We start from the raw sequence: 27,091 nt of genomic DNA, 5'->3' as shown, positions 1-27,091 counted from the left end.
AAATGTCAATGAGCGCTGGTTTAAAACGATAAATCCTCATCAACGACAATAAGGCACACTTCGGCATATCAGGGATATAGACAATTAGATTATGCAACCATACAAATTTTAAATCTCAAGAGAAATATGTTATATATTGATAAACATTTATCATCTTGTGTCGTGACCTTTGACACAGATTTTAGGGACATAAATATCTTTTTCTATAGCTCTGTTTAGCCATTTAAGCAGACAAGGGTGATTATAAATGCTCTTTTTAATCTCTATATAATACTCAATTTTAATGAGATTCGGCACAGCTCCGACCTATTTTCTTCACAGCGCACAACTTTAAGTAGTACATTTTGACTGCCATGCTTTAATTTTGAAACGCTGCTGAAGTACTTCCGCTCACCTCGGTCACGTGACCTGTGTGTCCTTGGTTTGGCTATCTTTGACGTGTGAGCAACAGAAACATGTCTTTCCCTAAAAAACCTGGTGGTAAAGCTATAGATGTTTTACAGACACTGCCGCGGATCACTTTAGCAAACTTGCGGCCCGAACCCGGATCCAAACAGGAGGTTAGTGTTATTGTGCCATTTGTAATGTAGCAATCTTTAGCTAGCATTGCTAGTTAGCCTGTTACGTTATCCAGTGGAGGCAAATGCTAACATTCTGTCAGTTGTGTCGCAAGCTAGCTTAAACACTTGCTCAATTTTCTGTAATTGTAGGACAGACGGCGGGGAAGAGGACAACATGGTGGCAACAGAAGCGGCCGAGGGCACAAGGGAGAGCGACAGAGAGGCACTCGGCCTCGGCTGGGTTTTGAGGGAGGTCAGACTCCCTTCTATCTGTCCATCCCAAAATATGGCTTCAATGAAGGACACAGGTAAAAGCTTGTCACACTGTTCCCCAACTTTGAAACTAACCAGAGACTGTTTTGCAAGTAAAATGGGGTGTTTGTTCCTACAAGTTACACAAATGAATACATCATAGATTACACATACTGTTAACCATTTTTCTCCTGTTGTGATTATCATAAGATGGCAGGTATATCTATCTCATAAGCTTTCATAAATAGAGGAATTTTCTAAATGTACAAGATATTTTACATTTAAGTCTCCTGATCTTGGTTCTTGCTTCTATTTATACCTCAAAGTCCTGCACATGGTGATGAAGTGAAACAGAGGAAGAACATTTGCATACTAGAATATTTGTGTTGTTTTGCTGTTTTTTTTTTTTTTTTGCCTCTGCTTTGATAACATTTATGTCAGTTTAAGAGATATGATAAAACTTTATTCATCCCAAGGGAAACTGTTGTGCAGCGATTGCAGGACAAAGTAGGACAGATTACAGAAAAAAAAAAGAATAATAATGCAAATACAAACATATGGACAGAGATATCCAAAAACAAAACATAAACACTGTTCAATAAGGATGATACATTTTGTATTTCTCAAGTTGCTCCCGACCATCAGATTCTGGTGATAAATCAATTAATAAGAATGCCTTTTTCCGTAGTCGCCGTCCTCAGTACCAGCCTCTTTCCCTGAAGCGACTTCAGTACCTGATTGATCTGGGACGAGTTGACACGACCAACCCCATAGACCTGACCCAGCTGGTCAACGCCAGAGGAGTGACGATCCAGCCTTTGAAGAGAGATTACGGAGTCCAGCTCGTTGACGAGGTAAGTGCATTTGATTGCGGCGTTTTCACACTTTCCACCGATCAAAAGACAGTTCCAAAGTTTTACTTCAAAAAGCACTTAAGGTTCAGTGCGTAAGTTCGAGGAGGATTTTAGGAGCAGGAATAACATGTATAATCCCCTTCAAACTAATGATTGTTGTCCTCTCTCATGGAGTCCACCATGTTGCACATTTTTTGACAGTAGCCTAAAATAGACAAGCCTTTCACTATTTTTGCCATTTTAGTAGCCACCAGAGGAGAAGCTGAGACAAGGGATGTTCAGATGGTTTTAATCTTCAATCACACCACTAGATGCCGCTAAATCCAAACACTAAGCCTCCAGTTTACTGCCTTCTTTATCTGTCGAAGTAGTAAAAATTCTAGAGGCTTTTAATGTTTGACCACAAACGTAGGGGAGCTGCGTCTTTCTCTTGGCCGTGACAAGTGTAGAAGAAGAATGGAGGGACTAGTCATTCTACCTGTTCTATGGTTTATGTTTGATAAGAATTGACAAACAGACTTTCACATTTGTTCAGTTAAAAAAAACCTACTGTAACAAGTGTAGCTGCAGTGCATACAGACTTAGAGCAAAATACAATGTGGCACTATTTTTGCCAGCATGCCGTCTTTATAGTCACCAGTAGAGCTGTGTGTTTGCCTCATTATTACTGTTAACATCCTGGTTAAATCATTTCTATGAAACTAGAAGGAAAAGATCAAATGCTCATATCAAATTATGGGTTTTGGGAGAGGAGGAATGTGATTGCTCTTGTCTTAGCCTGTGCCAGAAGGGGGCGCCACATAATAGATGTTGTCGCTGTCACAGCTCGTGTTGTTTTTGACCCTGGTCTGCCACAAGTTCACCTTTTCATGTGCTCTCTCTGTTCCAGGGTGCTGATTTTTTTGCTGCAAAGATCAACATAGAGGTTCAGAGAGCTACTGAAGGAGCCATAGCCGCTATCGAGAGGGCCGGAGGGGTCATCACTACCAGTTTCTATGATCCTATAAGTCTTGGTAATGAATTAATGATCAGTCTTTTGTCGCTCAAACACAATTACATTCATCTCTTGTATTTGAGATAATAAACTGAAGAATATATTCTCTCTTTTTTGCAGATATTCTCATCAAGCCTGTCCCGTTCTTCACTCGTGGGCAGCCTATCCCGAAGCGAATGTTACCCGGGGAGGATATGGTCCCCTATTACACAGATGCCGAAAGCCGGGGTTACTTGGCCAACCCGGAGAAAATCCAGCAGGCCCGGCTCGCCCTGGCGCAGAAGTACGGATATATTTTGCCAGACATTTCAAAGGACGAACTGTGTCACATGCTCTCCATGAGGAAGGATGTTCGACAGATCTTCTTTGGCCTCTCTCCAGGCTGGGTCGTTAACATGGCGGAGAAGAAGATTCTGAAACCCACTGATGAGAAAGTTCTGAAATATTACAGCTCGTAAATAAATGCTTATGTACAGTATCTCACGTCAGAAGTACCTCAGAGCGTGTTCCATTTTCTATTAAGTATGTGAAAAAAGCAGCATACTGTGTGTTGTCATTAAACTTTATTTTGAAAAACTACACTTTGGGCTATAAGCTTTGTATTTATGACATGACTTACTCCAGGTTCACGAGTATTTCCCTGCTTTTGAGTGGCTGACGTCTGAGGGCCCCGTGTCCGAGCACAGCCCGGCCCGTGCTGCATGATGGAAGGAACGTGAACTGTAACAGGTGAGGGGGAAATAAGGCAAATAAGATAACTCAAAGAATGAAAACAGGAAACAGATGCCTAGTGATGTGTGTTACTTGCGAAATGGGTTGCCTAGGCCGTAGAAAGGGGAGTTTGAAATTAGTCATAGGCAGCTGTATCCTGGTGTGGACGTTCAAAAGATCCCTCTCCCCCACCCACCCCCACCCCTCTTGGAATACAATCACAGGGAAGCGCATACATACAACTTCGCCCGGTTGCGCTTTAGACACATAATGATGCCATGACGATCTGTTTGTGCTTTGATATCCAAGGAAATTACTGTGATTTACTCTTGATCACTTAAGGATGTCGCTCACCTTCCAGAAGTTCACACTTTCACTTTAGAGTTTGTCCGCTTTTGAAATCCAGTTGGCTTCAATGCAGAACCTCATAAAGATTTTTAGATATTTTAATCAACACTTCATGGCCACTTCTCCCCCCCCCCCCCCAGAATATAACCCTCAGTTTTCGTTGGATGATAGTCCTCTTGTATTTGAACTCTCCATTACGCTTGTGTTTATTTTTTGAAGTCAAAATGGCACGCTCGCTATAAATAACTTGGTATTTTACGCAGATATTGTCTTAAGGGAGGCTGCCATAGAATTTCTGCTGGTATAAAAACACTTTATCAAAGGAAGCATATGTTTGTGTGAGTGTGTGCAAGACCGCGAGCATTGTGTTTCTATACAAAGTGCCATGTTAGTAACCGGCAGGCAGGGGCTCGATTATGCAAGAATACAAAAAAGAAAAGTGATGCACCAAACTAAATGTTAAATTTGACTGATTTTATTTTATTAAGAGTTTGTTTTGGGGTTTTTTTTTTTTTTTTAGCTTGTTAGGGAGAATTTCTTGGCTTTTTTGGGGGCATTTTGTAATGTGTTACCTCAAGAGACAAAGGTCACACTTTGATGACTTTGCTTGTGGTTCCCTGAGTGTTTTTCCTGAATCTCAAGTATCCAATAAACTACACAAGTAGTGGATACGTACACAGCTGGCCCTGCCAGGAAAACCAGCCCAAATCCTTACAGCATAATACTTTAAATAAATCAGGCCACAGGAAAGAAACAGCACAATCATTGTTTATGGCAGAACCACAGTGCTTATCTTCAAAGCAGCAGATCCTTTTGAATTTGTGTCAGGTCTCAGACGAGCGAGGAGAGAGAAAAAGGAGCCTCTAACAGGCACAAACGTCGACTCTGTGAATGTGAAAGAATAAAGAAGTTTTTCCTCCGTCGATTACACTTAAGAAAGCAGTCGTTCACTCGAGCTAAAAAGATTTGTTAGTCTGTTTGGAGGGGAGCATTTCATCTCTGTGTTTCTGCTCCAAATAATCTAATGTCTGGGTCTAACCAGTTCACACTTTTTAATTAAACATCCAAGCATCGCTGCTGGAGCTGAGCAGGCCGGGCTTGTTTTGGTTATCTGCTGCCTTGAACGAGCCGTTTAGGACAGACAGATATCACGGTGTCTCACAGCTCTCAGTCTAGTTCCAGTTAATAATTAGGGCTAATTACAGGCTAACGCAGGCCTCTTTCTCCTCTGTCTGCTGAGGGGAGAAGTGTGGCTCTGCTCCTGGATCAAGGTCAGATTTACACATCCACTGTGTTTGAGTCCAAAATCATGGCTGTGATAGACGACCTGCTGTGATCCTGAACAATAAAAGGACTCTGGAGAACTTATTCAGTCCCTAAGATAAGATTCTTATCAGCAGCAGAATACAATTCCTAATTTACAAAGAATAGTTTTTGTTTTTTTCTCCAGCGCGAGTGGAGCTCTGCCTCGTTAGCCAGTCTCACTCCGAGCAAGTCTGCATGATAGACGGATGCAATGCAATTAGAAAGCGGTGAGACTGCGATGTAAAGGGAATAAGAAGGAGCCAGACGGAGGGTTTGATGGATGTCCTCTTGAATGAATCAAATTTCTGATCTGTTTATCACCACGTCATTAGTCACTTATTGACTAAATAATGACCCAAATTACAAATAAAATGTCCTCTGATGTGATGTCGTCTGCTTAACGTCCTTTATTGTTTGTTTTTTTTATTTTATTTACCTCTTTATATGCTGTGCTTGTTTGTGATTTTGCCTGTTTTACTCCTTTTATTCCTTTTAATTTTATTGACATTTTATGTTTTGCCTTCTTGCTTTAACTCCTCCTCAGACCACGGTTCCTTCTTTATTCTGTGATATTGTCTTTATGGGTTTCCTGCTTTTGCTCGTCTGTCAAACCACTTTGTAAACTCTATTGTTAAAGTTGCTGTATAAAGAAAGTTATTGTAATTGTTATTATTACCACTGTTTGCCCCACACACATTTTTCCTTTATTAGGTTGACATTTTGCCCCTCAGACCTTCTTCGAGATCAACAGTCATTAATGATTAGTCTGTCACTTGCTTTAAAAGATTAATAGATTAATGGTTTAGCATAAGAACTGTCAGAAAATGGTAAACAGTGGCCATTGTGAGTTCAAGAAGCCACAAATTGAGAGGAAATAATAGAGAAAACTTTGCAAAACCTTTTTCCTATATATATATATATATATATATATATATATATATACATATATATATATATATAGATTTATTTAAATGTAAAGGTTAAATTCTCCTTTGATTATTTGATTTTCTCTTCTTTTTTTTTTTTTGCCGTCATTTTCACATTGGAAGATCTTTTTTTTTTTGGTCAGACCAACAGTCCAAAACACAAAAATGATACATTTACAATTAAAGCTTTATTTATACTACAGTGCTTCACATTAAAACATCAATAAAAGTAGATACAATCCAGAACTGAAGCTACCAACGAGGTAAAAAGTTCAAATGATAACAATGAACACCATCAGTTAAAGGTTAACCACGCAACTTTTTACAGGCCTGTAAACAAACAGAGAGATCTCCTGGTCGTCAGTCAAAATAAGTTACAGAAATCATCTTGAAGGAAAAAGTCATACGATAAATGTGAACTTTAGGATCAGATTTAACCGAGGAGGCTGAGTTTTCCTGCCCGAGATCCCCAGACAATGATATAAAACAGAGAAAAGCAGTGAATCTTCCCGCTTTCAGACACAGGAAATGGTCGAATGTCGGCATTTCTTGCGGCACAAATGTGATGAATGATTAATCGACAGGAGCTGAGAATGTTTTCGATCGATAGTGATGCATCGAAAAGTTCAGATCCTGAGCTCTCAGGTGGGTCCTCGGAGCTGTGTTTGAAGTCTGGCTGAGCCCCGGCCTGTTATCTCTGCTCAGAGGTGGGGGCGTCATTGTGTTCTGCTAATGAGGCTACATTAAGCCTGTCTACACCAGGGGGCATGTAATCCTCTCAGCTGGCCTGACGTCGGGCCGGGCAGGGCGCTGTTTACACGGGGAGTGTGGAGGCTAGCACTCAGGGCCCCGGGGCCCTCGGTCTATACTGTTAAATCTGCTCAAACACGTGATTAAGAAGAAGGTGGAGGTGGAGTTGGAGGTGGCGGGGGTGGGGGGGGGGGACTCAGATCACTGCATAGAATGGTGTCTGAGTCTTGACAGGGTCTATCTTGCTTCTGGCCTGCTGTGCCCATACAATACAACACAATGCGATAGAGTCCCTCGCTGCGAAGATCACGGTCACCTGACACAGCAGTATTATATCCCGTTCACACCTTCCAGCCATGAAACAATGCAGCTCTTTATGAATGAAGCACTGTAAGGAAAGTCGGTGGGATGGCACCGGGGAATACAGTGCTTCATTATCAGACGTTTACTCGCCTGGGGTTTTTTCCTGCAAGTTCGTCCCCAGCAGATCCTCGAGAATATGAGATGTGAAGAGCGCTCGGCAGCTTTTGTGGCATCTAGAAAATGTGAGTTCAGGCGATCCAGGTAACATAAAACCATCCTTTTCATTCACAAATCATGCATACGTGCTCCAAATCCAACCAAAAACTGTATCCAGAGTTGCCAAGAATCCAGAAGACCCTGTGTAAAATCCTTCTGAGATGCTCCCGGTGCACAGATCCTCTACCTGTGCAAGCCCGGCCATCACTGCTCCACAGTGAAGACGGAGAGGAGTGTCCCATATATGAGTTCTGTCCAGTACAATGGCACATTGTGATCAGAACAATCCCCATTCAGGAAGGATAGTGCCCATTCAGCTTGTTTGGCTTGTGGGACAATGCAATGATACCCTACTGTCACCTGATCGATCAGGATTCATTAATAACGGCTGGAATAAAGGACAAATTACACTTTAAAAAACAAAACAAAAAAACAACAAATAAAATGTAAAAGATGATCCTGGTGGCAAATGAATACATGGAACAGGGTAATTGGATAATTAAAGGTGCACTATGTCGTTTTAAAGAAGCAATCTTAATCAGAAGAGACTAAATATTTGATTTTAAACTTTTTTTGTTCTCATTCGAGGATCATATACAGTCCAAAACACAAAAATGACACATTCACAATAACGGTACCAAGAAAAAGAGTTTTATATACACTATTAAACACTATAAAAAAACTAAATCAAAAAGAACTGAAGAATTGATGCGAAGTGAAACGTCTTTAAGAAGCTAAAACAAGTCCAGTTACATACAATATAGCACTGAGGAAAAACTTTACATTGCTTTAATGCTTTACATTAAATGAATATGGTAAAAGTAGATACAATTCAAAAAGAGACTAAGCTTTAAACAAGGTTAAAGTTTAAATGATAATGATAAATACCATCAGTTAAAGGTTAACTATGCAACCCTTTACAGGCCTGAGTTTTAATTTCTTCTCAAAAACGACAGAATGCCCCTTTAAAACGACAAAATCCAGATATTGAAGGGACTTTTAATATTCAAAATATCAAAGAGGTAATAATACAAACTCAACTCAGACATGTTTATTTTCCCCATAACTGAATAAACAAGCTGTTCTCAGAGGAAAATAAGTGTTTCGAAAAAAAGGTGGCAGGGTCCGCCACACATAAAGTAACAAAGAATGAAATTGCGTTGTTATTCAAGGTCAGTTTGTTTATTCAGTCGTGAAAACAAAGAGAGTTTGTTGATTTAGTTTGTTTGGACTCAGGTTGGAATTTCTTGCACCCAAAACTGCACAGTGCTCCTTTAAAAACAACAACAACAACGACATTAAAAATGTTAAAAATCCAGATATTGACCTCTGCCTTGACTTCCAAACAGCTGTCTAATATCAATCAGACTCGGTTCTCAGGGCAGCTCGGCCGAAACCAACGTTATTGTATTCACGCTGCGTCGTTCAGGTTAATTGATTAAATCCATTAGTGCTCCTCAAGGCGCAATGGCGCGTGCGTCCCGTTTGACACCGCGGATGTGGATTCAACCCTCTAAATCTGACAACACGTGAAGAAAGGCACCCCCTCCTCCATCTCCACCTCCACCAAATACCTCTCAAACTCTACATTTATTCTGGTGAATAATTCCACCTTGAAGTCTTAATTTCTCCGGGTTGGCATTGATTTCCTGACGCGTCTCATGTTACCTGTCCTCTCCAAAGCCGCATGCCACTTTTTTCTTTTATCAGTTTCGGCTGATAGCTGACAGTTCAGGTGGACAGTGCCTTAATCAATTCTGTTATTGAATTTGCCAATGTCACAGTATTGATCGGCCTTTTTCATTTTGATTAAGATATCAAGCTCCATTAGCGCCTGATTGACTTCTAACGGCAAAGTCCAACGAGGACACTCGTATAACATCTACCTTTATATATGTAATGGCGGAGACCTGCATGTGTGTATTAACGCTCCTTAATACACAGTATTTACAATGCAAAGAGCCGGCAGGTGCAGGTATAACTGCAGGGCTCAGTCCGTGTATTGCACATGTAAAAGTCGCCGCTGTCACCGTAATGACATCTATTGTCTGCGTAATGCTCGTCGCCGGTGCCAAAGACACATATTCATTGAAACCAGGCAGAGGAAGCGAGCACCTGTAATGGCATCCTGTTATATTAAAGTGGGATCACACGCCGGGAGAGTTTCTGGAGAGATCATTAATGCCCAATACACATGCTGACCTTATATTCTTCTCTTCAGTCATGTAGTCTAGTGTAGTGTCGCTGCATACACTCATTGTGTCGGCTGGTTTATATGTGTGCCTTCTGTTTTGGTCCATCTTAATAAAGCAATAATCTCGCATTCACGTGTGTTTTTAAAGGTGCAGTGTGCATTTTTTTTTTTTTTTTTTTAAATACCTAAACAAACTAATTACATATCTTTGTTCATGTTTCATGACTGGATGAACTGATTAAAACTGACCTTAAAGAACAACACAACTTCATACTGTTTTACTTTGTTTATAAGTGGCGGACCCTGCCACCTCTCTAGCTTCAAACGCTGCTCTGGGGAAGTTATTTTCCTCTGAGAACAGCTTGTTTATTCAGTTATTATACAAATGAATATTCATAAGTGTGTAGAATATGTAAATATAAAAATTCTGAGTTTGTATTTGTTCTCCAGAACTCCACAGTGCTGCTTTTAATGCTCAGAAATGTGTTTATTTTGACATTTATTCACGGCATGGCCCTTAATTCTAAATTTCCTGTTAATAAAACATTCCTATAATATGAATAATTCCCCCCCCAAAATGTGTATTTGTACTCTAAAGTGAGGTACACCCTGTTATACTTTCATTTCTTACAGGATTTATAGGATATTTTAAAGTTTTTGTTGTTCTTAATATTCAGAAATAACACATAAATAGTAGAAAACACAATACAACTTGTAGTAGTAGACGGGGGAATTGAATCCTCAGAAATGTGTTTATTCCGATATTATGCACTGCATGGCGCTTAATTCTAAATTTCCTGTAAATAAAACACTGACATGAAATTAAAAAAATCCCCTAAAAGTGTGTGTGTGCACTCAAAAGTGAGTTATAGCCAATTACACTTGAATTAAACACAGGTTTTAAAGGATATTTTAAAGTTTTTCATGTTTTTCATCCCCAAAATGTCACTTTGAGATTTAAAAAAAAAACCCAAACTTTAATAACACATACACGATTAAAGGACAAGTTCACACAAACAAAACAAAAAAGCAGCATTCTCCTGAACAGCTGAAGTAGACGGGGACTTGTCTGAAATGGCACTAAAACATTCTCACAATATAAATAAATCCTCAACAAGTGTGTTTGTGCACTCACAAGTGAGTTATGGCCTATGTGACTTTTATTTCTATGGATATTTTAAAGCTTTTGGTGTTTTTTTTTAAATCCTTCACCGTGGATAATGAGTTATTTTTGAAGTCGCACATAAATTATAGAAAACTGACGAAAGGAACATGAATTATAGGTTGAAGGAGACAAACTGCGCTCATCCTGCCTCCACAGTTTCTATGAGTCTGAATCTCTGCTGCAGCTTTGACTCACTTCAATACACTTTTGTCTCTGTCTCCTGTTTCCTCTCAGGAAGTCAGTCAGTCTATTTTTGTAGATTTTTTTTCTCATCTTTTAATTCTGATCTTATTTGAGAGAAAAAAAGTAAGAAAGCAGCTGTCTCGGTGTTTTTCCTGTCCTGGAGGTGAGCTCATCACGGCCCCTCTGCACGCACCTATCAGCTGTGTGTGTGCGCGTGTTGGTAAATATTTGTGCGCGGTAATCGTGTAATAAACGCGCCTTGATCATGTTTGTTTCAGTCCTGTAAAATGTACTTTGATAGAGACAGTGGACGGCCGATAAGAGCTGAGAGCCACAATGTAATTAGTAACCAGGCCGGCCCTCCTGAAAACTTTGATGTCCTCCTATCAATACCCTGCCCGCTGCCTTTCAGGACCTATTGATTAGATTCCAGTTCTCTCCAATGGGCGAACAAGCTGTAATTTGATTTTCCCTCATATGTTTTTGTTTTTTTTAAAGAATTAAAACTGAAACTGGATTTTTTTCTTCATCCAGGAAAGTGCCAAGGAAGGAAACAATTCATGCGCAAAAATCAGAAAACTGTCAAAATCCAAACATTTTTTGCCTAAAAAGATAAAAAGAAGGTCAAATATTCTCTTATGTTGCATCTTATACAACCATATGTGTTTACATGGGCACTTAAAAAAGTCTTTACTTTTAATTATGGCACCATAAAGAGGCACAGAATGCAAATTTCGGGTAGCATGCCGTCTTATTTTACGCAATCTGGAGATAAAACAATGGATTTCACGTTACATAACATGTTAATCTCACATTATTACACACTCAGGACTCCTCTGATGTGAAGTTTCGTGAGGTCGTTGATTGGGGGCGTCGGATGGGCCTATCACCGACCCGAGAAAACACCTGGAATTCACACCTTAAATCCACTCCTCCCGGCCTCCCATTGGTGGAGCGCCCACATATATCCGTCAGCGTCACCGGGAGAATGACAGCGGCCTTCAGCAGCAGCCGAGTCAACCGTCATCATCATCATCATCATCATCATCGGTAAAAAACATGCGTTTCAGTCACGAACCCGCCGCTTTCCAGCTCTGCGCAAACATGTTCGAGAGCGAGGACTCGGGCTCCGCAGACGGGGAGCAGATGGCCGAGGTGCGCTCGCCGTGCTCGGGCCCCTCCAGCCCGCAGTCCGTGACCTCGGACTCCAGCTGCACCAGCCCCGAGGCCAAGTCCGCGTCAGCGCAGCAGAGAGTCAGGAGGCCCCTGAACGCCTTCATCATCTGGACCAAAGAGGAGCGCAGGAGGCTGGCACACCTGAACCCAGACCTGGAGAACACGGATCTGAGCAAAATACTCGGTAAGATTTTCGATCTACAGCCTGAGAATGTCCCTAATATGACCTGTTTCTGATCGAGTTTAGATGCACCGAGTGTTTCGTCTTAAAACTAGTAGAAATGTTTTATGTTTGTAGTCTTTGAGCCAAGAAAATGTCTCATGATCTGAAGCCAGCAGCATAAAAAAGTTTCAATCATTACCTAAAATATCTGATTAAAGGATAAGTTCGCCCAAAAATGAAAACTTCTATTTACTCATCCTGATGCAGATGGAAATTCAGTGACGTTTCATAGTCAACAGCATTCCCCCAAACAACTGTGGATGGGGACTAGTATGAAAATGTAAAAAAACTGCCTAAAAAGAAGAGTAAAATGTCTCCAGAGACCTTGTACTGAGAAATCCAAGTCTCTGGAAGCCCCAAGATCCCAAATTGATTTAAGAAGACGTTATTTACACCCTTGATGAGCGGTCGAGACACTTCGGACCACTTTTTACATCAGTTTGGGATCACAGGGCTTCCACAGACTTTTTTTAATTGTCCCATCCACTTCAATCATCTTGCAGAATGTTGCAACACTGAAGCTCCAGAAATGTTTTGTGGACTATGAAGCTACACCTTTCACCATTTTCTATCAGCATGAGCTTGAGTAGATAATGACTGAATATTTGGGGGTGAACTACTCCTTGTAAGGTTTTAACTGTCACTGGTCAGCTGCAGATCATTAACCCCCGCTCTCCTCTTCACAGGAAAGACCTGGAAGGCCATGTCTCTGGCTGAGAAACGCCCCTACATGCAGGAGGCCGAGCGTCTCAGGGTCCAGCACACCATCGACTACCCCAACTACAAGTACAGGCCCCGCAGGAGGAAGCAGCTGAAGAAGAGCTCCAAGCCCCCAGGTGCAGATGCTTCCTCCCCCCATCCGGCGCTCTGCAGCTCTGGCTTCATGATGCCCCACAACCTTACCCACCTGCTCCAGAACCAGCAGCCATCCTACCCGAGCATGCACGCTTTCCCCAGCTCCCCCGCCAACTTCAACCCTTTGCGCAGCAGCTACACAAACACTCCGGTTTTTCCAGACGCAGCAGCAGCGGACGCTTTCAACCCGCCCGCCTACCCTGCAGAGCCTCAGGTGTACTACGGCGGTCAGCACATGCAGTACGGTTTCTCCGCCTCAGCAGCTCCCCATGTGGATCAGGGGGAGTCCAGGTTGTACGGGGGCCTGCTGTGTCCTGCCGGGCCCTCCCTGGAGTTCTACCTGGAACAGGTCCAGCTGGACATGCTGTACGATCTGGACCGCAGCGAGTTCGAACAGTACCTGAGTCCGACCCCTCACAGGCCGGAGTCGGTGGACCCCAGCAACTACCACCAGCAGAGCAGCCACAGACAGGGACGCTCGCTGTCGTAACACCGCGAACTCTGATGTATTTATTCAAATCCTCTCAGCGTGTCACCTGATGATGACCGCCGGACGTGTATATCGTGCAATTTGTTCATGAAAAACTTGTGTTCTTAGATGACTGTACTGTCTTCAGATGTGATTATAATGAATCAATAAATAATTAATTAAACTGACAATCTTCATGTCCTGTGTTGTAAATATACCCCGAAGTCAAACTTGAGTAAAAGTAAAGATGTGGTGTTAAAATATCACTTTGGATACTTCAATAAAATTTAAAGTATCTGATAAAACAGGTATTTAAGTGTAAAAAGTTAAATTATTTGTACATATATTTATATCTTTGTTTATATACTCTATTCTAGAGGTCGACCAGTTAATAAGTATATTATCAAATAAATGTAGTAGAGCATAAACAAGCAGACTAAATTAAAGTACAGGTGTCAAAAGACTGCTCCAGTGATTCCTGCATGTAATAACTCCTTTATAATGCATCGTAATGTACTTATAAGCAGATATTAGTGTTTATTAATGTAGCTGTCAACCAATATAAATCCGCTGTTGGTCACCTATTGAGGTCAGTGTAATTTTAGACATGTGTCATAAATCATTCATGCATTAACATACTGCTTATAAACGATACAAAGTTTAACTTAAAGTAAAGCTTGAGCAACACCTAATTTAGAGTAAGTGGTTTTACTTCAGTTCAGTGTGTACATACAAGGATTTAGCACTTGTTTATTTCTCTGAGTGAAAAATAAAAATAGACGATTCTCCAGGGCCACAGGAAACATTACACAACTGTCCCACATGGCGACTCCTCATGAAGTAAGCTGATCTCCATGTGTGGAATCGGCCCCTTTAAGGTGAACGCGAGTGATTTTAAATATCTGTGTCATTAAACAATGTTGGAGCTATACTACCCGCCCTTTGGCAGAAGCCAAACTGTTGACACGCTGTTTAATCTCCATCCTCACGTCCCTCTTGGCTCACAGGGGGAAGCAGGGTGGGCGCCAGGGGCATAAACTTCCCAACTTCCTGTTTCATTTTAAAACATTTCACAAAGGCTCTAAAAATATGGCCCAAAATCGACATATCTCCAGACTTATTCGACTTTGGCTGCCAAATGTTTACTCATTTAGGAAAATGTTTACTTCCCTGCCCTGTATTTTCTGTGTCAGAGCCTCGAGGTTGAACTCTGTCCGGGACAGATATAAGACCGCGGCCCTCGATCCAACAGGTCGGGTTGCTGCAAGGGCTAAAACCCTTCATCATGAAAGTAAATATGAAACGTATCATCTGATTATCTGATGCTGTTACTAACTGTGATCAAATTGTACCTGCATCGTCTGCTATTAGATCATAGTGTGTATGTTTTTTACCACAATGTAGGATGTTTTTAACTATCGTGTTCATATTGTGTTAGCTATGTTATCATAGGGTGCATGAGAACATCAGAACTAATTTACACATTCTCTTTTCAAATTAATTTAATTAATTGATACTAATTGAAAAAAAAAGCTGCAGTGCATCTTGGGATGAGGGTTAGTGTCTGAGATATTACATACAGCGTTTGGAAAAGAGTCTGCAGAGGGACATGTTATGAGTCAGGGATGGAAATCAGATCTCGAGGTGTTGGAAGGAAATGGATGAGCGCTGCGCCGGCTGAGGGAAGGATGACCTCGCTTGGACACGAGAGCAGAAGAGCTGATTAGGAAAGCGAAGACTCGCTGCAATCCAACGCCACCTGAATAAGCGGAAGAAATCTGACGTCAGTTCAACTCCCAGGACAATATTACAAAACACGCTGCGATGTGAAATGCAGAGTGTGCTGCGGTGCAAAAAATAATACACATGATGAAATAATGCTGGTTTATGTTCTGTCAGTCCTTGTTTTTCCCTCTTTGAGTCGCTTGAACTCAAAACTGGTCGCTCAACTTGTTGTTTTTGTCAAACTGTGGCCCCTCAGCAACAATTAACGAGCAGTCGCAGGAACTTCCTGGAGGACAAACAACGGGATGATATCAGTGTTTCAGGTGAAAATATCATCAGCGATAAACAGCGCTGGAAGTGGCAGCTGCACAAATCAGATATCTTTGTTACATTTATGAAACTCATTATTTGTCAAATATTTACAGGGCTGTGTTTAGGCAGACTTCTGGTCCGTTGGAAAATAAACAACTGAAAGTGAATGTGCAAGAAGTGAAACTGGAGTAGGCTCTTGTTTTGATTGAATCGGTGGTGTTAAATCCTTTGAAATCCTCAGACAAATGTTCTCTTTTAACGCTTTTACTCAGCATTTCAGGTGGCTTATTTTCCTAAGATGTCATTTGTTATTAAAGGAACAGTTTATTCTTATTACCGATCTAGATTGTTTTGGTGTGGGTTGCGGAGTTTTACAGATGTCGGCCGAACAAATGTCTCTCTTTCCTTGAAAATAACGGAAAGAGATAACACCTGGTTTGTGGTGCTCAAAACGCTGAAAAGAATACATGTTTGAAAAACGCAAAACCCCCAAATCATGACCTGGCTACTCAAGATTAATCCACAGACCTTGTTGTGAGCAGCTTCATGTAGGAACAATTGTCTTTCTACTTAACTTAACGATGTGACTGCGCAGAAGGAAACTCGCATCTACTTTTGGATGTGCAGCTATCTAATTACGCTAAGGAAGCGAGCTAGCGTTAACGTTTACATCCCGTGCCATCACGAGCCTCTCGTCCGTGAGCAGATGCAGTCTTTCTCCTGTGCAACGACACAATTCGGTGTAGTTCACGCTATATCCACTGCCCTCCACCCGGTCTTCACCCACCTAGAGAAAAAGAGCAGTTACGTCAGAATGCTGTTTCTAAAATGTCCGCTTTTTTTGTTTTTTTTGATGAACAAAACCACATATTCTCAGGGCTTTCCCCAGTTTTTTCAAGGACAGTGAAGATAAAACAGGCTTCCTGTCTGAATTTATGTGATCTCGACCCAGAGTTATTTCTGTGACGGGTCCAAGAGTGGATGCCCGTATCATAAATCTGTTGGAGAGCTCACAGAGGCATGTTTGAGCTTATCACCGGTGAAGAATGTGAGGAATCTCGACATGTCAAACACGCCGCAATAAAGTGGAAACATTCCTCAACCATAAAATACTTTTCTCGTTAGAGATTAAGTATGTAAACTCTGTGTGTCTAATATTGACAGGGCAAATAGCTGAGTTTATATTAAACCCTAAAAATAACTCAAGCTCACTTACCTGTAACATTTTTGAGATATTCTGAGCCATAATAAGTTTTTCTTGTCTCACCGCCTACATGAAGGTCATCAATAGTTTCCTGTCCTGAGTGCAGTTTGGGCAAATTCGTGGCTGCTGTCTGCAGATAATGCTCATCCGAGTATTATCCTGCAGGGACGTCTGCTCTGTCTGGGGCTGAGGAGGAAACTCAAACAGGAAGAGCCCTGAAGTGAGACGCTCGATGGTTTCTCAGCCTAAAGAAATAATGCAGTAAAGAAAAGGTTTTGTCATTTCTGCAACTAGAAAAATGTAAATCCATAAAACAAACCTTCAGGAGACTTCAGTTCACGTGAGAACAGGAATCTCCGGTTGAGTTAAATGTGTCTGTCTGATCACTTCATTATGTCGGTCTGCTCAACATCTAATCAAGCACTAATTGGGCCTATCAGATTACTGTAACCTCATCAGGTCGGGCCTGCGCTGGAGTTTCAGCAGCTTTTCACCTGCATGTCTCACGGGTTTGTATCTTCGGCAGTGACTTCAGAAAACGTCCAGACGTGTGCAGACCGTAGGAGTCGGGTAACTCCAAATTGAATTTTCTCTTACTTCTTGTGATATCCAGCCACAAAGATTAAGATTTAATTTGCCCACATTTTGAAACATCTATGTGTGACTGTTTGCTTTTACCCCAATAAAACTGCAAAGAATAAAAATGTGTGGACAATCCAGAGTAACCAAGACATTGTTACTGGACCTATTTCATAGTTTTTAAAGGGGCACTGTGGAACAACTTGTAGGCATTTACATGTCTTAATCAATATTTATTGGCCACATGTGAGCTGATTGTAATGTGACACGTAAAACGAGACCTCCCCTTCTCTCTCAGTTTGCCTACACGAGCCCAAGGATGATTTTGTTTAAGTTGTTTAATGCTGCTGGCCCGTTCATTTCTTTTAAAAGGACTCAGTTAGGCTTTTCCACGACAGTCCAAAGGATTATGCACAATCCCCAGCGCCTCGTCTCAGTGCTTAGGGAGAGCAGCAGTCGCTAAAGTTAGTTTAGAAATAGAGATCGATAGATGGATGTTGTTGTTATGAGCATATTCTGATGTTTATCGGCATAGTGACGCAATTTAGGATCATTAAAACCAGGATGAGTCAGTGTTTTATATGACAGTGATATGTTTGTATATTTTAATCTGTGACACAACTGCTGGCTGTCAAATAAGTGTGGTTGAGTAGAAGGTGTAATATTGTCTCAGTTACAATGATGCAGTCATAGTGAATAGCAACATTGCATTCACCTCCATTGTGTTATACTGGCGGCAGAAATCCCAGACATGTATATCATACAATCTGTCTGCTTGAAACCAAAAAAAACATCTGCATGGCTGGATATTACTTTTGGTGAACTAACCCTTTAGTTAGCTTTCAGTGAGAGAGGAGAAGGGTTACATCCTGGCGGTGCAGAAAAGTCATGAAGAGCAACTGTTTCTGTGGTTTCATCATGACCTCAGCCGTGCTTCCCGCCAAGAGACAGCCAGTCGGTGAGCGGCAGACAGATGATTACTGTAACAGGGTCCGACAGACTGCAGCTGGGTGTGTCCCCGTGACCTGCTGGGCAGATACAATACTCTAACAGAGTCTCTTAGCAAAGAGGCTAACGCCTGTCAACAAACACTCAGGAGGATGATTAACACAAACACAATCCTCAAACTGGAGCGGAAGTGTTTGTTTGTGTCTGGGCTGTTTTTATATTTCTCTTCACATATAGAGTCTCGTATCACATGTGCGTAGATCTTTATTACATATATGTGTCTACTCTGTACTGAAGCCTACATGTGTGGCGTTATGTAGAGAGATATGTTCATTATCAAATACCTTCGTCACAATAAACATGTGGCGTGTTGTTCAGAGTCATTCCTACCAGACTGATTTCTGTGGAAATAACGTCACACCTCCTTCCTTAGTGTCTGCTGGCTCTTTATGACTCAGTCTGCGGGTATGTCCATGAGTCTGTCAGAAGATGTCCGTGTGCATGTGTGTGTTGTAAGTGTTTTTAGGGATACTTAGAGACGCACCTACCAGACCTATTTCAGGATGCGATTGTATTTTAATTTTGTTTTGTTTTCATTACCGTTTTCAGATCACTACCCCCTTTCACTCGATTAAAAACAAAAAACAGAAGTGTGATGGGAAATTAAACTCTTCCCTATTTATTATTCAGTTAGACTTGTCGGCCTGCTTCTGTTCTCCAACAGCACATGTATCATATGTAGGCCTACAGTTTACATTAATGGCTTGATAGTAGATTTACTACTGGAAATGTCATATTTAAAATGTGTTTTTTCAACTAGGGGTCCTTCAGAGACGCGTCTAATTACTGTACACCAAAAAAATAGACTGCAGAGGGTCGTTTAAGAGGAGTTTTATCTATTTATTATTCATGCAAAGAAACCTGTATGCAGCAATTTCAAATTGCATGTTGGTGAACTCATGGCATCTCCATACAGTGGCGACACCAATGACACCTGAAGTTACAGCTGATCCATCCCCTCAGTGTCTACCTCTACACCCCCCCTCTGCCTTAATTCTCAGTGGGCACCTGTTTAGTTTGTGTTGACGTGGTGTCTTTAACGCCTCAGCTGATTGACTTAGTCAGCTCACCGGGGATCCCTCAGCAGGTAGAGGACTGTGTGCACGCAGCAGGCCGGCGGCACCTGAGGGCAGCGCATTGTGTGCTAAGCTGCCACTGTAAAAAAAAAAAATAAATCACTTTGGTTATAATGCTCTGATATGGTGGTCGAAGTGGTGAAAAAAACTCTGGGATTTAACATCAAGTCTTCACGTCAGGGATCACAAGGGGTCATGAGAAGGTTGACGTTATGGGAAAGAAGAAAAGAAGAAAAAGGAGAAGAATTTCCTTTCACTTCTTTTTTCTGTTCGATGACTTGATAAAAGTACCTCTTAAGATCTTGTGGAGCTGTTCAAGTGAAACAGAGACAATTAATCTGTCTTTGGTTGAGCTGGTCACAACCAGAAGACATATTAAGTACAGATGAAGAGTCACACGCCGCATTTATAGGAGGCTGCAGATTGTGTTTTTCAGGTAGCAGGGCTCAAGTAAAAGCTTCCTACGGTAAATTAAGTCAGAATTGGCTTATAAATCCAGTTCCAGGTTAGTTCAAGACAAACATATTTGAAATAAAGTCATTTCAGGAGTAAAATATGCTTTAAACAGCCTCAGGATTAGTTTCTGACTCATTAACACCAAAGATCAACTTCTGAAAATAAAAAACTACACAGGTTCCTAACTATGTTACTGCTAGTTAAAAGTTTCTTTGCAAATATTAAGATTAGCAGGAAAAAGCTGATTCAACACCCAGAAGATAAAGATAAACTACACACGAGATAAGGCCAACATGTCAGAAAATGGTGTTGATTTCAGGCTCTGGGCCTGGCAGGTAGCTCAGAGTAAACAGTATTTGGTTTGATTGGCAGGTTATTGTTGAGTCTGTGTGGGTGTTGAGGAAGGTTGGACCTTCTCTCAGGACGTAGCCTCACTTCCCTCGCTCAGAGGCTCTCAGGAGGAGAGCAGTGTGCCTTTTAACTTTTTTATTTGTGCGGTGTTTGTTAAGGCCACATTCCCTGAGCTTGGCCTGCAACTTGTGTTATTCTTCCTGTGCTGTTTGCCCCACTCGCAGCTGGAAGGACAGGAAAACCGATCTGGAAAACTACTTCATGTATGTCATCGGTGATTACAGGACGGCAGCACCCGCCTGCGCCTGGTATTGGCAGCCTCATGCCCGGGCTCGCGAGGGCAGGCCGGGGGAGGCCTGAATAATACCGTCCCATGGGGGTGATGCTGCTATGCACCTCTCCTCACTCAAGGCCTCACTTCCACGCAAGGAGCCCTGTGAGTCCAGGCAGCCCTGTCAGCACTCTTCCTGTGGAGAGACTGGAGAGGAAGCTCCACCAGGCAGCCTGAGGTGGCCAGAACGCTCCACAACTTTCAATTTCTTTCTTTTATCTTTTAAGTTAGAGCACTCAGTCACACAAATGACAACTATATTTATATATATGACTTTAATCAGCAAGCTCCATATTTTGCTGTAGAAAGGCTACTGCAGGATAATTAAAATATCATGTAACAGTAGTGATGAGTCATAAAGTCAATAAACTGAGTCAGTGCAATATGATAAAACACAACACGAAACGATACGATACAATACGAAACGATACGATGCGATACGATACGATACGATACGATACAATACAACATGACATGATATGATACATTACGACGGTATGCGATACAGTATGCCGCGATACGATACAGTGTTTTGGTATTCGGTTGTCTCTATGGTCGTTCGCCTTGATCTCCTGAATGTAACCCTAAATGTATAGTAGTAGACGTCAGACGTGTACTTCCACCTCGGCTTCAGCGAGAACAGCTTCACAATTTTTGCTCGAATGAGTCATCGGATCGGCCTTACAGTCTATCTGGGATGCGGCCGAGTAAAATATTCTCACCGATCCCTTTTTTCATTGCTTCCTCTTTCCTCCACCGCCACTTTCCCAGGCAGAGGACCTAGAAGAGCAATCTAGGGGGGATCAGGGAATGACAAGGCAGTCCGGCCTCCCATTGTATGTGAGCGTTTACTCAGCATGGAAGAGCAAGGACAGTGAGGCTACAAGAATACAATAGGCTCATATTTATTTACTGCTTAGTGGCAGCCAGGGAGACCCCCCTAATAGCTGATAGCAACTTTACAGTAATAGACCTCTAATAAAGACCTCAGAGGGCAAGTGGAGGCCAGACTCTCTGGCTCTGCTCAAGTGGTGGAAATGCAGTTTGAAGCGCAACAAGTGACGTATTAGATCTGCTAGGACAACGTGAATTTTTGAACCTTTTGATATTATACTCCGCCAAATTGTTACCAAATTGCCAAATTTCTTAGCTTACAGCCTCAAATAAAGAGATCCTACAGGTCTGAAATGCTGTATACTGTTAACTACCATCTATTCAAATATCTCAAAGGAGATGTTTAAATTACATCCAGAGAAATTTTCTGCAGACACAAAGGGCTGACCAGAATGCATGAAAAATACAAGAATTATTTGAATTCGGCTTAAAGTGGCGGAAATGTGAAATAATTACCTTCTAGCTTGACAGATACGTATTAAAGTACGGTATATATATGTGCACAGGTATTTATTTGTATGAGTTTAGGTATTATTCTGATATTTGTGTGATGGGTAGGCATTTAGTTTTCAATTTTGGGATTCAGATTTTCTTGTTGTCGCCTTTTTTGTTAAATGAAGGCTATCAACAATGGCGAACTGCAAAATAGGGTTTGATTGACCTTGTCTAAACAAACCGCTCCGGATTACAGACACAAAGCTAAGATTATGCAGGATGGCAGAATCCTTACAAATGTTTTGCATTTAATTCAACCTGGAGACACCTAATGAACAAAGAAAGCCTTTCATCTGTCATGTTTAGCACCCGGTCCTCCCCCAACCAAAGCTTTGAATATTCGCTGTTGATTACTACTGAAGCTCTGGAGACCCAAAAATGATATTCAGGACAGTCTTATTATGTACTCGAGGCAGGTTTAATCTCACTAAGAGCAACATTACTCAGAGATCTTGTCCTCCTTGTACTTTGCGTAACAAAGTGTCATGTTGCTTATTATCCCGAGGACCATCTCCTCTTTTTGTGCATAAAATGAAGACCAAGAAAAAGTGTTCCTCTTCTTAAACCATTATCATTACAGATACGATCCTGATCTTTTCTGAGAAGTAACTCTTTTGGGGTTATTGCAGAAATGAGTTACTGTTACTGAGACAGAGCTGCAGTACATGTGTGCAGATCCCTCAGACTTGTGTGTAATGCTTCTGAGCTCCAGTGGAGGGCTCCCTCTGTTGAGTTCACAATCCATCTGTGAAAAGGTAAAGCAGAACCTCTGGATAAATGTGAACTTAAAATTTTATTTTGTAATATCAGACAGGCTGTGTTTCCCTTAAAACGCCACCTGCAGAGTGAAGAATACTGCTCATGTAATATAAACCCTCCGCTGTTTTTCAGCAAAGGTCAAACCAACTGTTTTATATCCAGCTGATCTGCTGCTTTAAACACAGCCCGACAGACGCTTGACCATCATTTACACTTGTCTCCTTCCATGTTTTAATCTGACTGAAAAATGCCTGGAAATCGACCAAACCAGCGCCCACTACCTGACCTACATGACCGAGCCTCAGAAAATTAATTTTCCGAGAGGCATTATGAGAGCGTGATTTATTGGTTGCCTTGATGCCCCGTGGGTGTAATTGTGAGAGCAGGGCTGAAGTTGAGTGGCTTTGATGCCCCGTACGTCCCCTCCTCCAATCCCCGAGTTTCAGAGATTAACTCAGACACTGGATTAAAATCTCAAAATAGAGAAATCCTTTTTAGATGAACAGATTGATTAAAAAGGGGGAAAGATGAGCGTGTGGTGGAACTGAGCCGCTGATATTCTCACCTGGGAGTTCTCCAGTGGTGAAAGTCAACTCGGAGCTCGTGCAAGAATGAGAACGTGTGTCCACCTTTTGATGTAATTCGAGCCTCAACCAGCTGTTTGAAGCCAGACACTCAGTGCTGATGCGGAAAATGAAGGTCACTGTATTAAGGTTAGTTTTATGGTGCTATTTTCACCATACAGTTGTCACTTATAAACAATTTATCATCCATTTCTTGCTGAAAAGTTGGATGAGACGATATCGCTGTCATATCTGTGCATTAAATCTGAGGCTACAGCCAGCAGCTGGTTAGCTTAGCTTAGCATAAACACTTGAAATAGGTGGAGACAGCTAGCAAAGCAGGCTAGCTTGGTGAGGCGAAGGTAACATAATCGGACACACCAAACCCACATGAAACGACTAAGGCCTATAGCTATAGCTAGCCAACAAGCTTCGTAAGAGGACCTAACACCAGGTAGCGGTAGTTTGTATTCTTAATTCAAAGACTCCAACCCTCCGGACTACGGATACATCGCAGGACCACCAGGATGTAATGTTAGAGGTTTACTTTTCTGCAAACCACGTTACGTCCAAGGTTGACATTTGCTCGTAACGTAGCATGTCATGCTCACATTATTTGCTTATTAGCCATTTTTTTCCAATTTCCCACCTAAAAGCTACAAAGCTGCCATAAAGATGACCGCAGAGTACGCGGGGAAAATCACGGCCATTTTTGTGGCAAACAAAGCCGGCTATTTTTCACGGGGAGTTGGACCGCCTCCAGCTGCTTTAATGGCGACCAAAACAAGTATTTTTAGGCTGACGCGTCACGTTTTCCTAACCCAAACCAAGTTCAGTTTTAACTTCTGGTAACTGGCTTCAGCAAAAAGCAACAAAAAGCCGCAAAAAGCCAACAAGGGCTGACTTGTGCCAATGGGACACACTGCAACAACGAGGGCCACAGACGCTCTAATTAACACACAAATTGTTCTGTTTTGTATATAGATTACACAAACAAGCTTATAATGTGTTATTTAATGACATTTAGAGGTGCTGCTGGTCGGATTGTGTTACCTTTGGAGAGAGACAGTTGGCTGTTTTCCCAGTTTCTGGCTCTTTATGCTAAGCAAAGCTCACCGTTTGTGGTATCATCTAACTCTCAGCAAGAAAGCAGAAATGGATACTTCCCGAATGTCTACTTTCTTTGTAAATTTCATGAAACTGCCCTTCGACAAACGTTGTAAACAAAGGTGATGCAATCTAGACGTGGTTGTATTTAGTTTTTTATTTTTTTTCAAGTATTTAAACACAGAAAGAAATGCGCAGTTGATAAGAGAAGACAGGAGGGATTATTCACAATCCTCCCATTGAAGTCGAGATAAAAAAAAGAAACCAAAATCATCAATGAAACGGCAACAAAGACGAGATAAAATGCACAAAACATTGATACCATTTTGTTGATGCTCCAACATGCACATAACTGCGCGCCTGTTCATGGACAATATGGCGTAAGAAACTCTTGAGTAATAACTGTTTGCTGCAGATTTAGTGAAAGCTGCAGATCCACGTTCTCTCCCTGCTACACTGCTGGATCTGGTGTTAACAGACAAAAGCCTGATGCATGATATCGTCATCGTGTGGCCTGTTTGATTGCGGGAAGCAGGTGTATGTTAGTGTGGCCTTTCAGACCAAATTTAGTCATCCACTCACTTCCCCCTGGACCCCAGGTTCCCTCTGCGTTTCCCAGCAGAGCCCGGCCCTCCTCCCACCAGCATGCATGAAACCCAGCGCACAGAGCTTAAACCTCTAATACCACATATAGCTGCACGTGTGTAGGATTTGTCGCAGTACTTTTTTTTTTAAAAATGTCTTGTTTTTGCTGCTCCACTCTCCTCTCCGACGTCTCTCTTTGCCCTCATCCCTCCGTCTCCCCGCTCTCCTTCCAGACCTAAGCTCTCTTCCTTCCTGCCCTCTCACAGCTTCCTGCTCCGGCTCTTATCACTCCAGAAAACGTGACACGGTCTCAGCCCAGTCAAACCAACACTAACCTCTGTAGTCCCCCGTTTTCCTTGGCCATCACTGCCTTAAATGGAAGTGTTCTGGCCCCGCTGGGGTCTAGGTGCCTGCAGGGGGGCGGTGAGGGGATATCACAGGGCCGTGTCACCCATCTGGGCCAAATCTGTTAATGGACTTATTTATTATAAACAATATAACCCCCACTTCGCAGCCTACAGAGGAACAATAAACCTGAAGTGGCCAGGCGTGTTTTTATTTATGTATTTATTTATCTGGGAGGAAGCCGTGGGCATGCCGGGACATTATCAACTCTTTCTCCTCCGAGGGGTTTTCCTCTGAGCGGAGGAAATCGTCTGCTTTGATTTACTCTTTTAAATCTGTGCCTTATAAAACAGCGGCAGGAGATTGCAAGAGGCCAAGGCTGTGAAGTCTGGTCCGTGGTGAAAATGTGCAGAATCATGCTCCAGCTGATGCAAGCTTTAAATTATTTTTATCACACGTCTTTAACAAATATGGAATAATTTAATTTTTTCCATTATTAAATGCTAACGATCTTCCTTGACTTGGTGTATTTCCTCATCAAGTCACCGCTCTGTGTTCCCTCTCTGTCTGAAACGCTCTGTTTTACCTCCTGTCTCTGTAAGAACACTCATCCTGAATACCAGGTCTCCTCTGATTGGTCAGCACACACGCCTGAGTCAGCACCGCTCACCATATCAGCGGTCGGCTCTGTCGTGTTTTCATCTTACAATTAGATTCACTTCTACCGTGAATGTAGGCAGAAATGATGCAAATGTGCGACATGGTGACGTAGTGTGATGTCACAAAGTCACAGAATTAAAGGCGGGGCTACTGGTGAGGCGTTTCAGGAGCAGTGTTTTCTGTGGAAGAGAGGAACTTCTGTTGGTGCGGACATTGACCTTTTTAACTTTCAAGATCCATTACATGCACAAGAACAGATATAGCACACTGGAGGAAAAGTACAAATTAAAAAGCAAAACAGGTCTCCTTTAATGAATGCCCATCCCAGTTTACAGGAGCATCTTGAGTAACATGGCTTGGAGGCTTTATTTATTGTTGTTGTATGACACTGCTGCCAGATACGGGTCTGCGAAGGCATGATAGAGCCTGTGTTATTGTAAGGCCACAAGGCCATCTGATAAGGCCCCATGCTCCACAGCCTGCAGCGATAACACATGTTTTGGATGGTATCGAGCCAAAAAAGCTGAACCTGCCGCTGCACAGAATGCAACAATTACTGCAAAGTTCAAAGTACGCACCACGGGCACTGATCTGAATATCTGGATGCCATTTTTCAGCTGCGGATAGAGTTCTCCTGGGTCTCCATTGTTTCACACACTGCAGCATGTCAGCATAGGTAGCAGGCTTTTGTGTGGATGCAGTTAGTGATGATATCAGGAGGGACTTTCCCCCAGTTTCCTGATAGGAGCTTTTCCCATGTCATCATATAGGAATAATCACAGGAGGGATGCTGATCAGCTGACTTTGATTGCTTGTATGTGATTGGAATTGGAGGGCTTGAAATTGCCTTTAAATGACTCATAATAATAATAATAATAATTACTCATTTGAGCATGTATTCATAACATAGGCCCTCGTATGACTGACATTCTGGGAACTTCCTTTCTGAGGGTTAGACGACTAGTTTGAGATCACTTACATGTCTGTGTGCTAAGAGTGGAGCCAGAAACCTTTAGCTTAGCATAAAGACTGAAAGGAACAAGAAACAGCTGGCCTGGCTTTATCCAAAGGTAAAACATACACCTGTCAACACTTCTTAGGCTCAGGCTGCTTAACTTTAGACATTGTTTAGGGTTAGGAAGAACACTTTAGACGAA

The 27,091-nt window shown here is 42.0% G+C and overlaps 2 protein-coding genes across 2 annotated transcripts; both read left to right on the top strand.

The window, feature by feature from the left end:
- Positions 1-371: 371 nt before the first annotated feature.
- On the top strand, positions 372-3,241 carry mrpl15 (mitochondrial ribosomal protein L15). Its single transcript, XM_030397558.1, has 5 exons — positions 372-560; positions 711-868; positions 1,501-1,666; positions 2,556-2,679; positions 2,781-3,241. The coding sequence occupies exons 1-5, from the start codon at positions 456-458 to the stop codon at positions 3,116-3,118; spliced, it is 891 nt and encodes a 296-aa protein (XP_030253418.1). The 5' UTR covers positions 372-455; the 3' UTR covers positions 3,119-3,241.
- An 8,579-nt stretch (positions 3,242-11,820) lies between these two features.
- sox32 (SRY-box transcription factor 32) lies at positions 11,821-13,505 on the top strand. The gene is made up of 2 exons (XM_030398937.1): positions 11,821-12,121; positions 12,847-13,505. Exons 1-2 carry the CDS (start codon positions 11,821-11,823, stop codon positions 13,503-13,505), a joined length of 960 nt encoding a protein of 319 aa, XP_030254797.1.
- The last annotated feature ends 13,586 nt before the right edge of the window (positions 13,506-27,091 follow it).

The sequence above is a fragment of the Sparus aurata genome, chromosome 19 (genome assembly GCF_900880675.1).
Source record: "Sparus aurata chromosome 19, fSpaAur1.1, whole genome shotgun sequence".
Classification (NCBI taxonomy): Eukaryota; Metazoa; Chordata; class Actinopteri; order Spariformes; family Sparidae; genus Sparus; species Sparus aurata.
The sequence above is the reverse complement of the archived record's forward strand: the minus strand, read 5'-3'. Positions and strand labels throughout refer to the sequence as shown.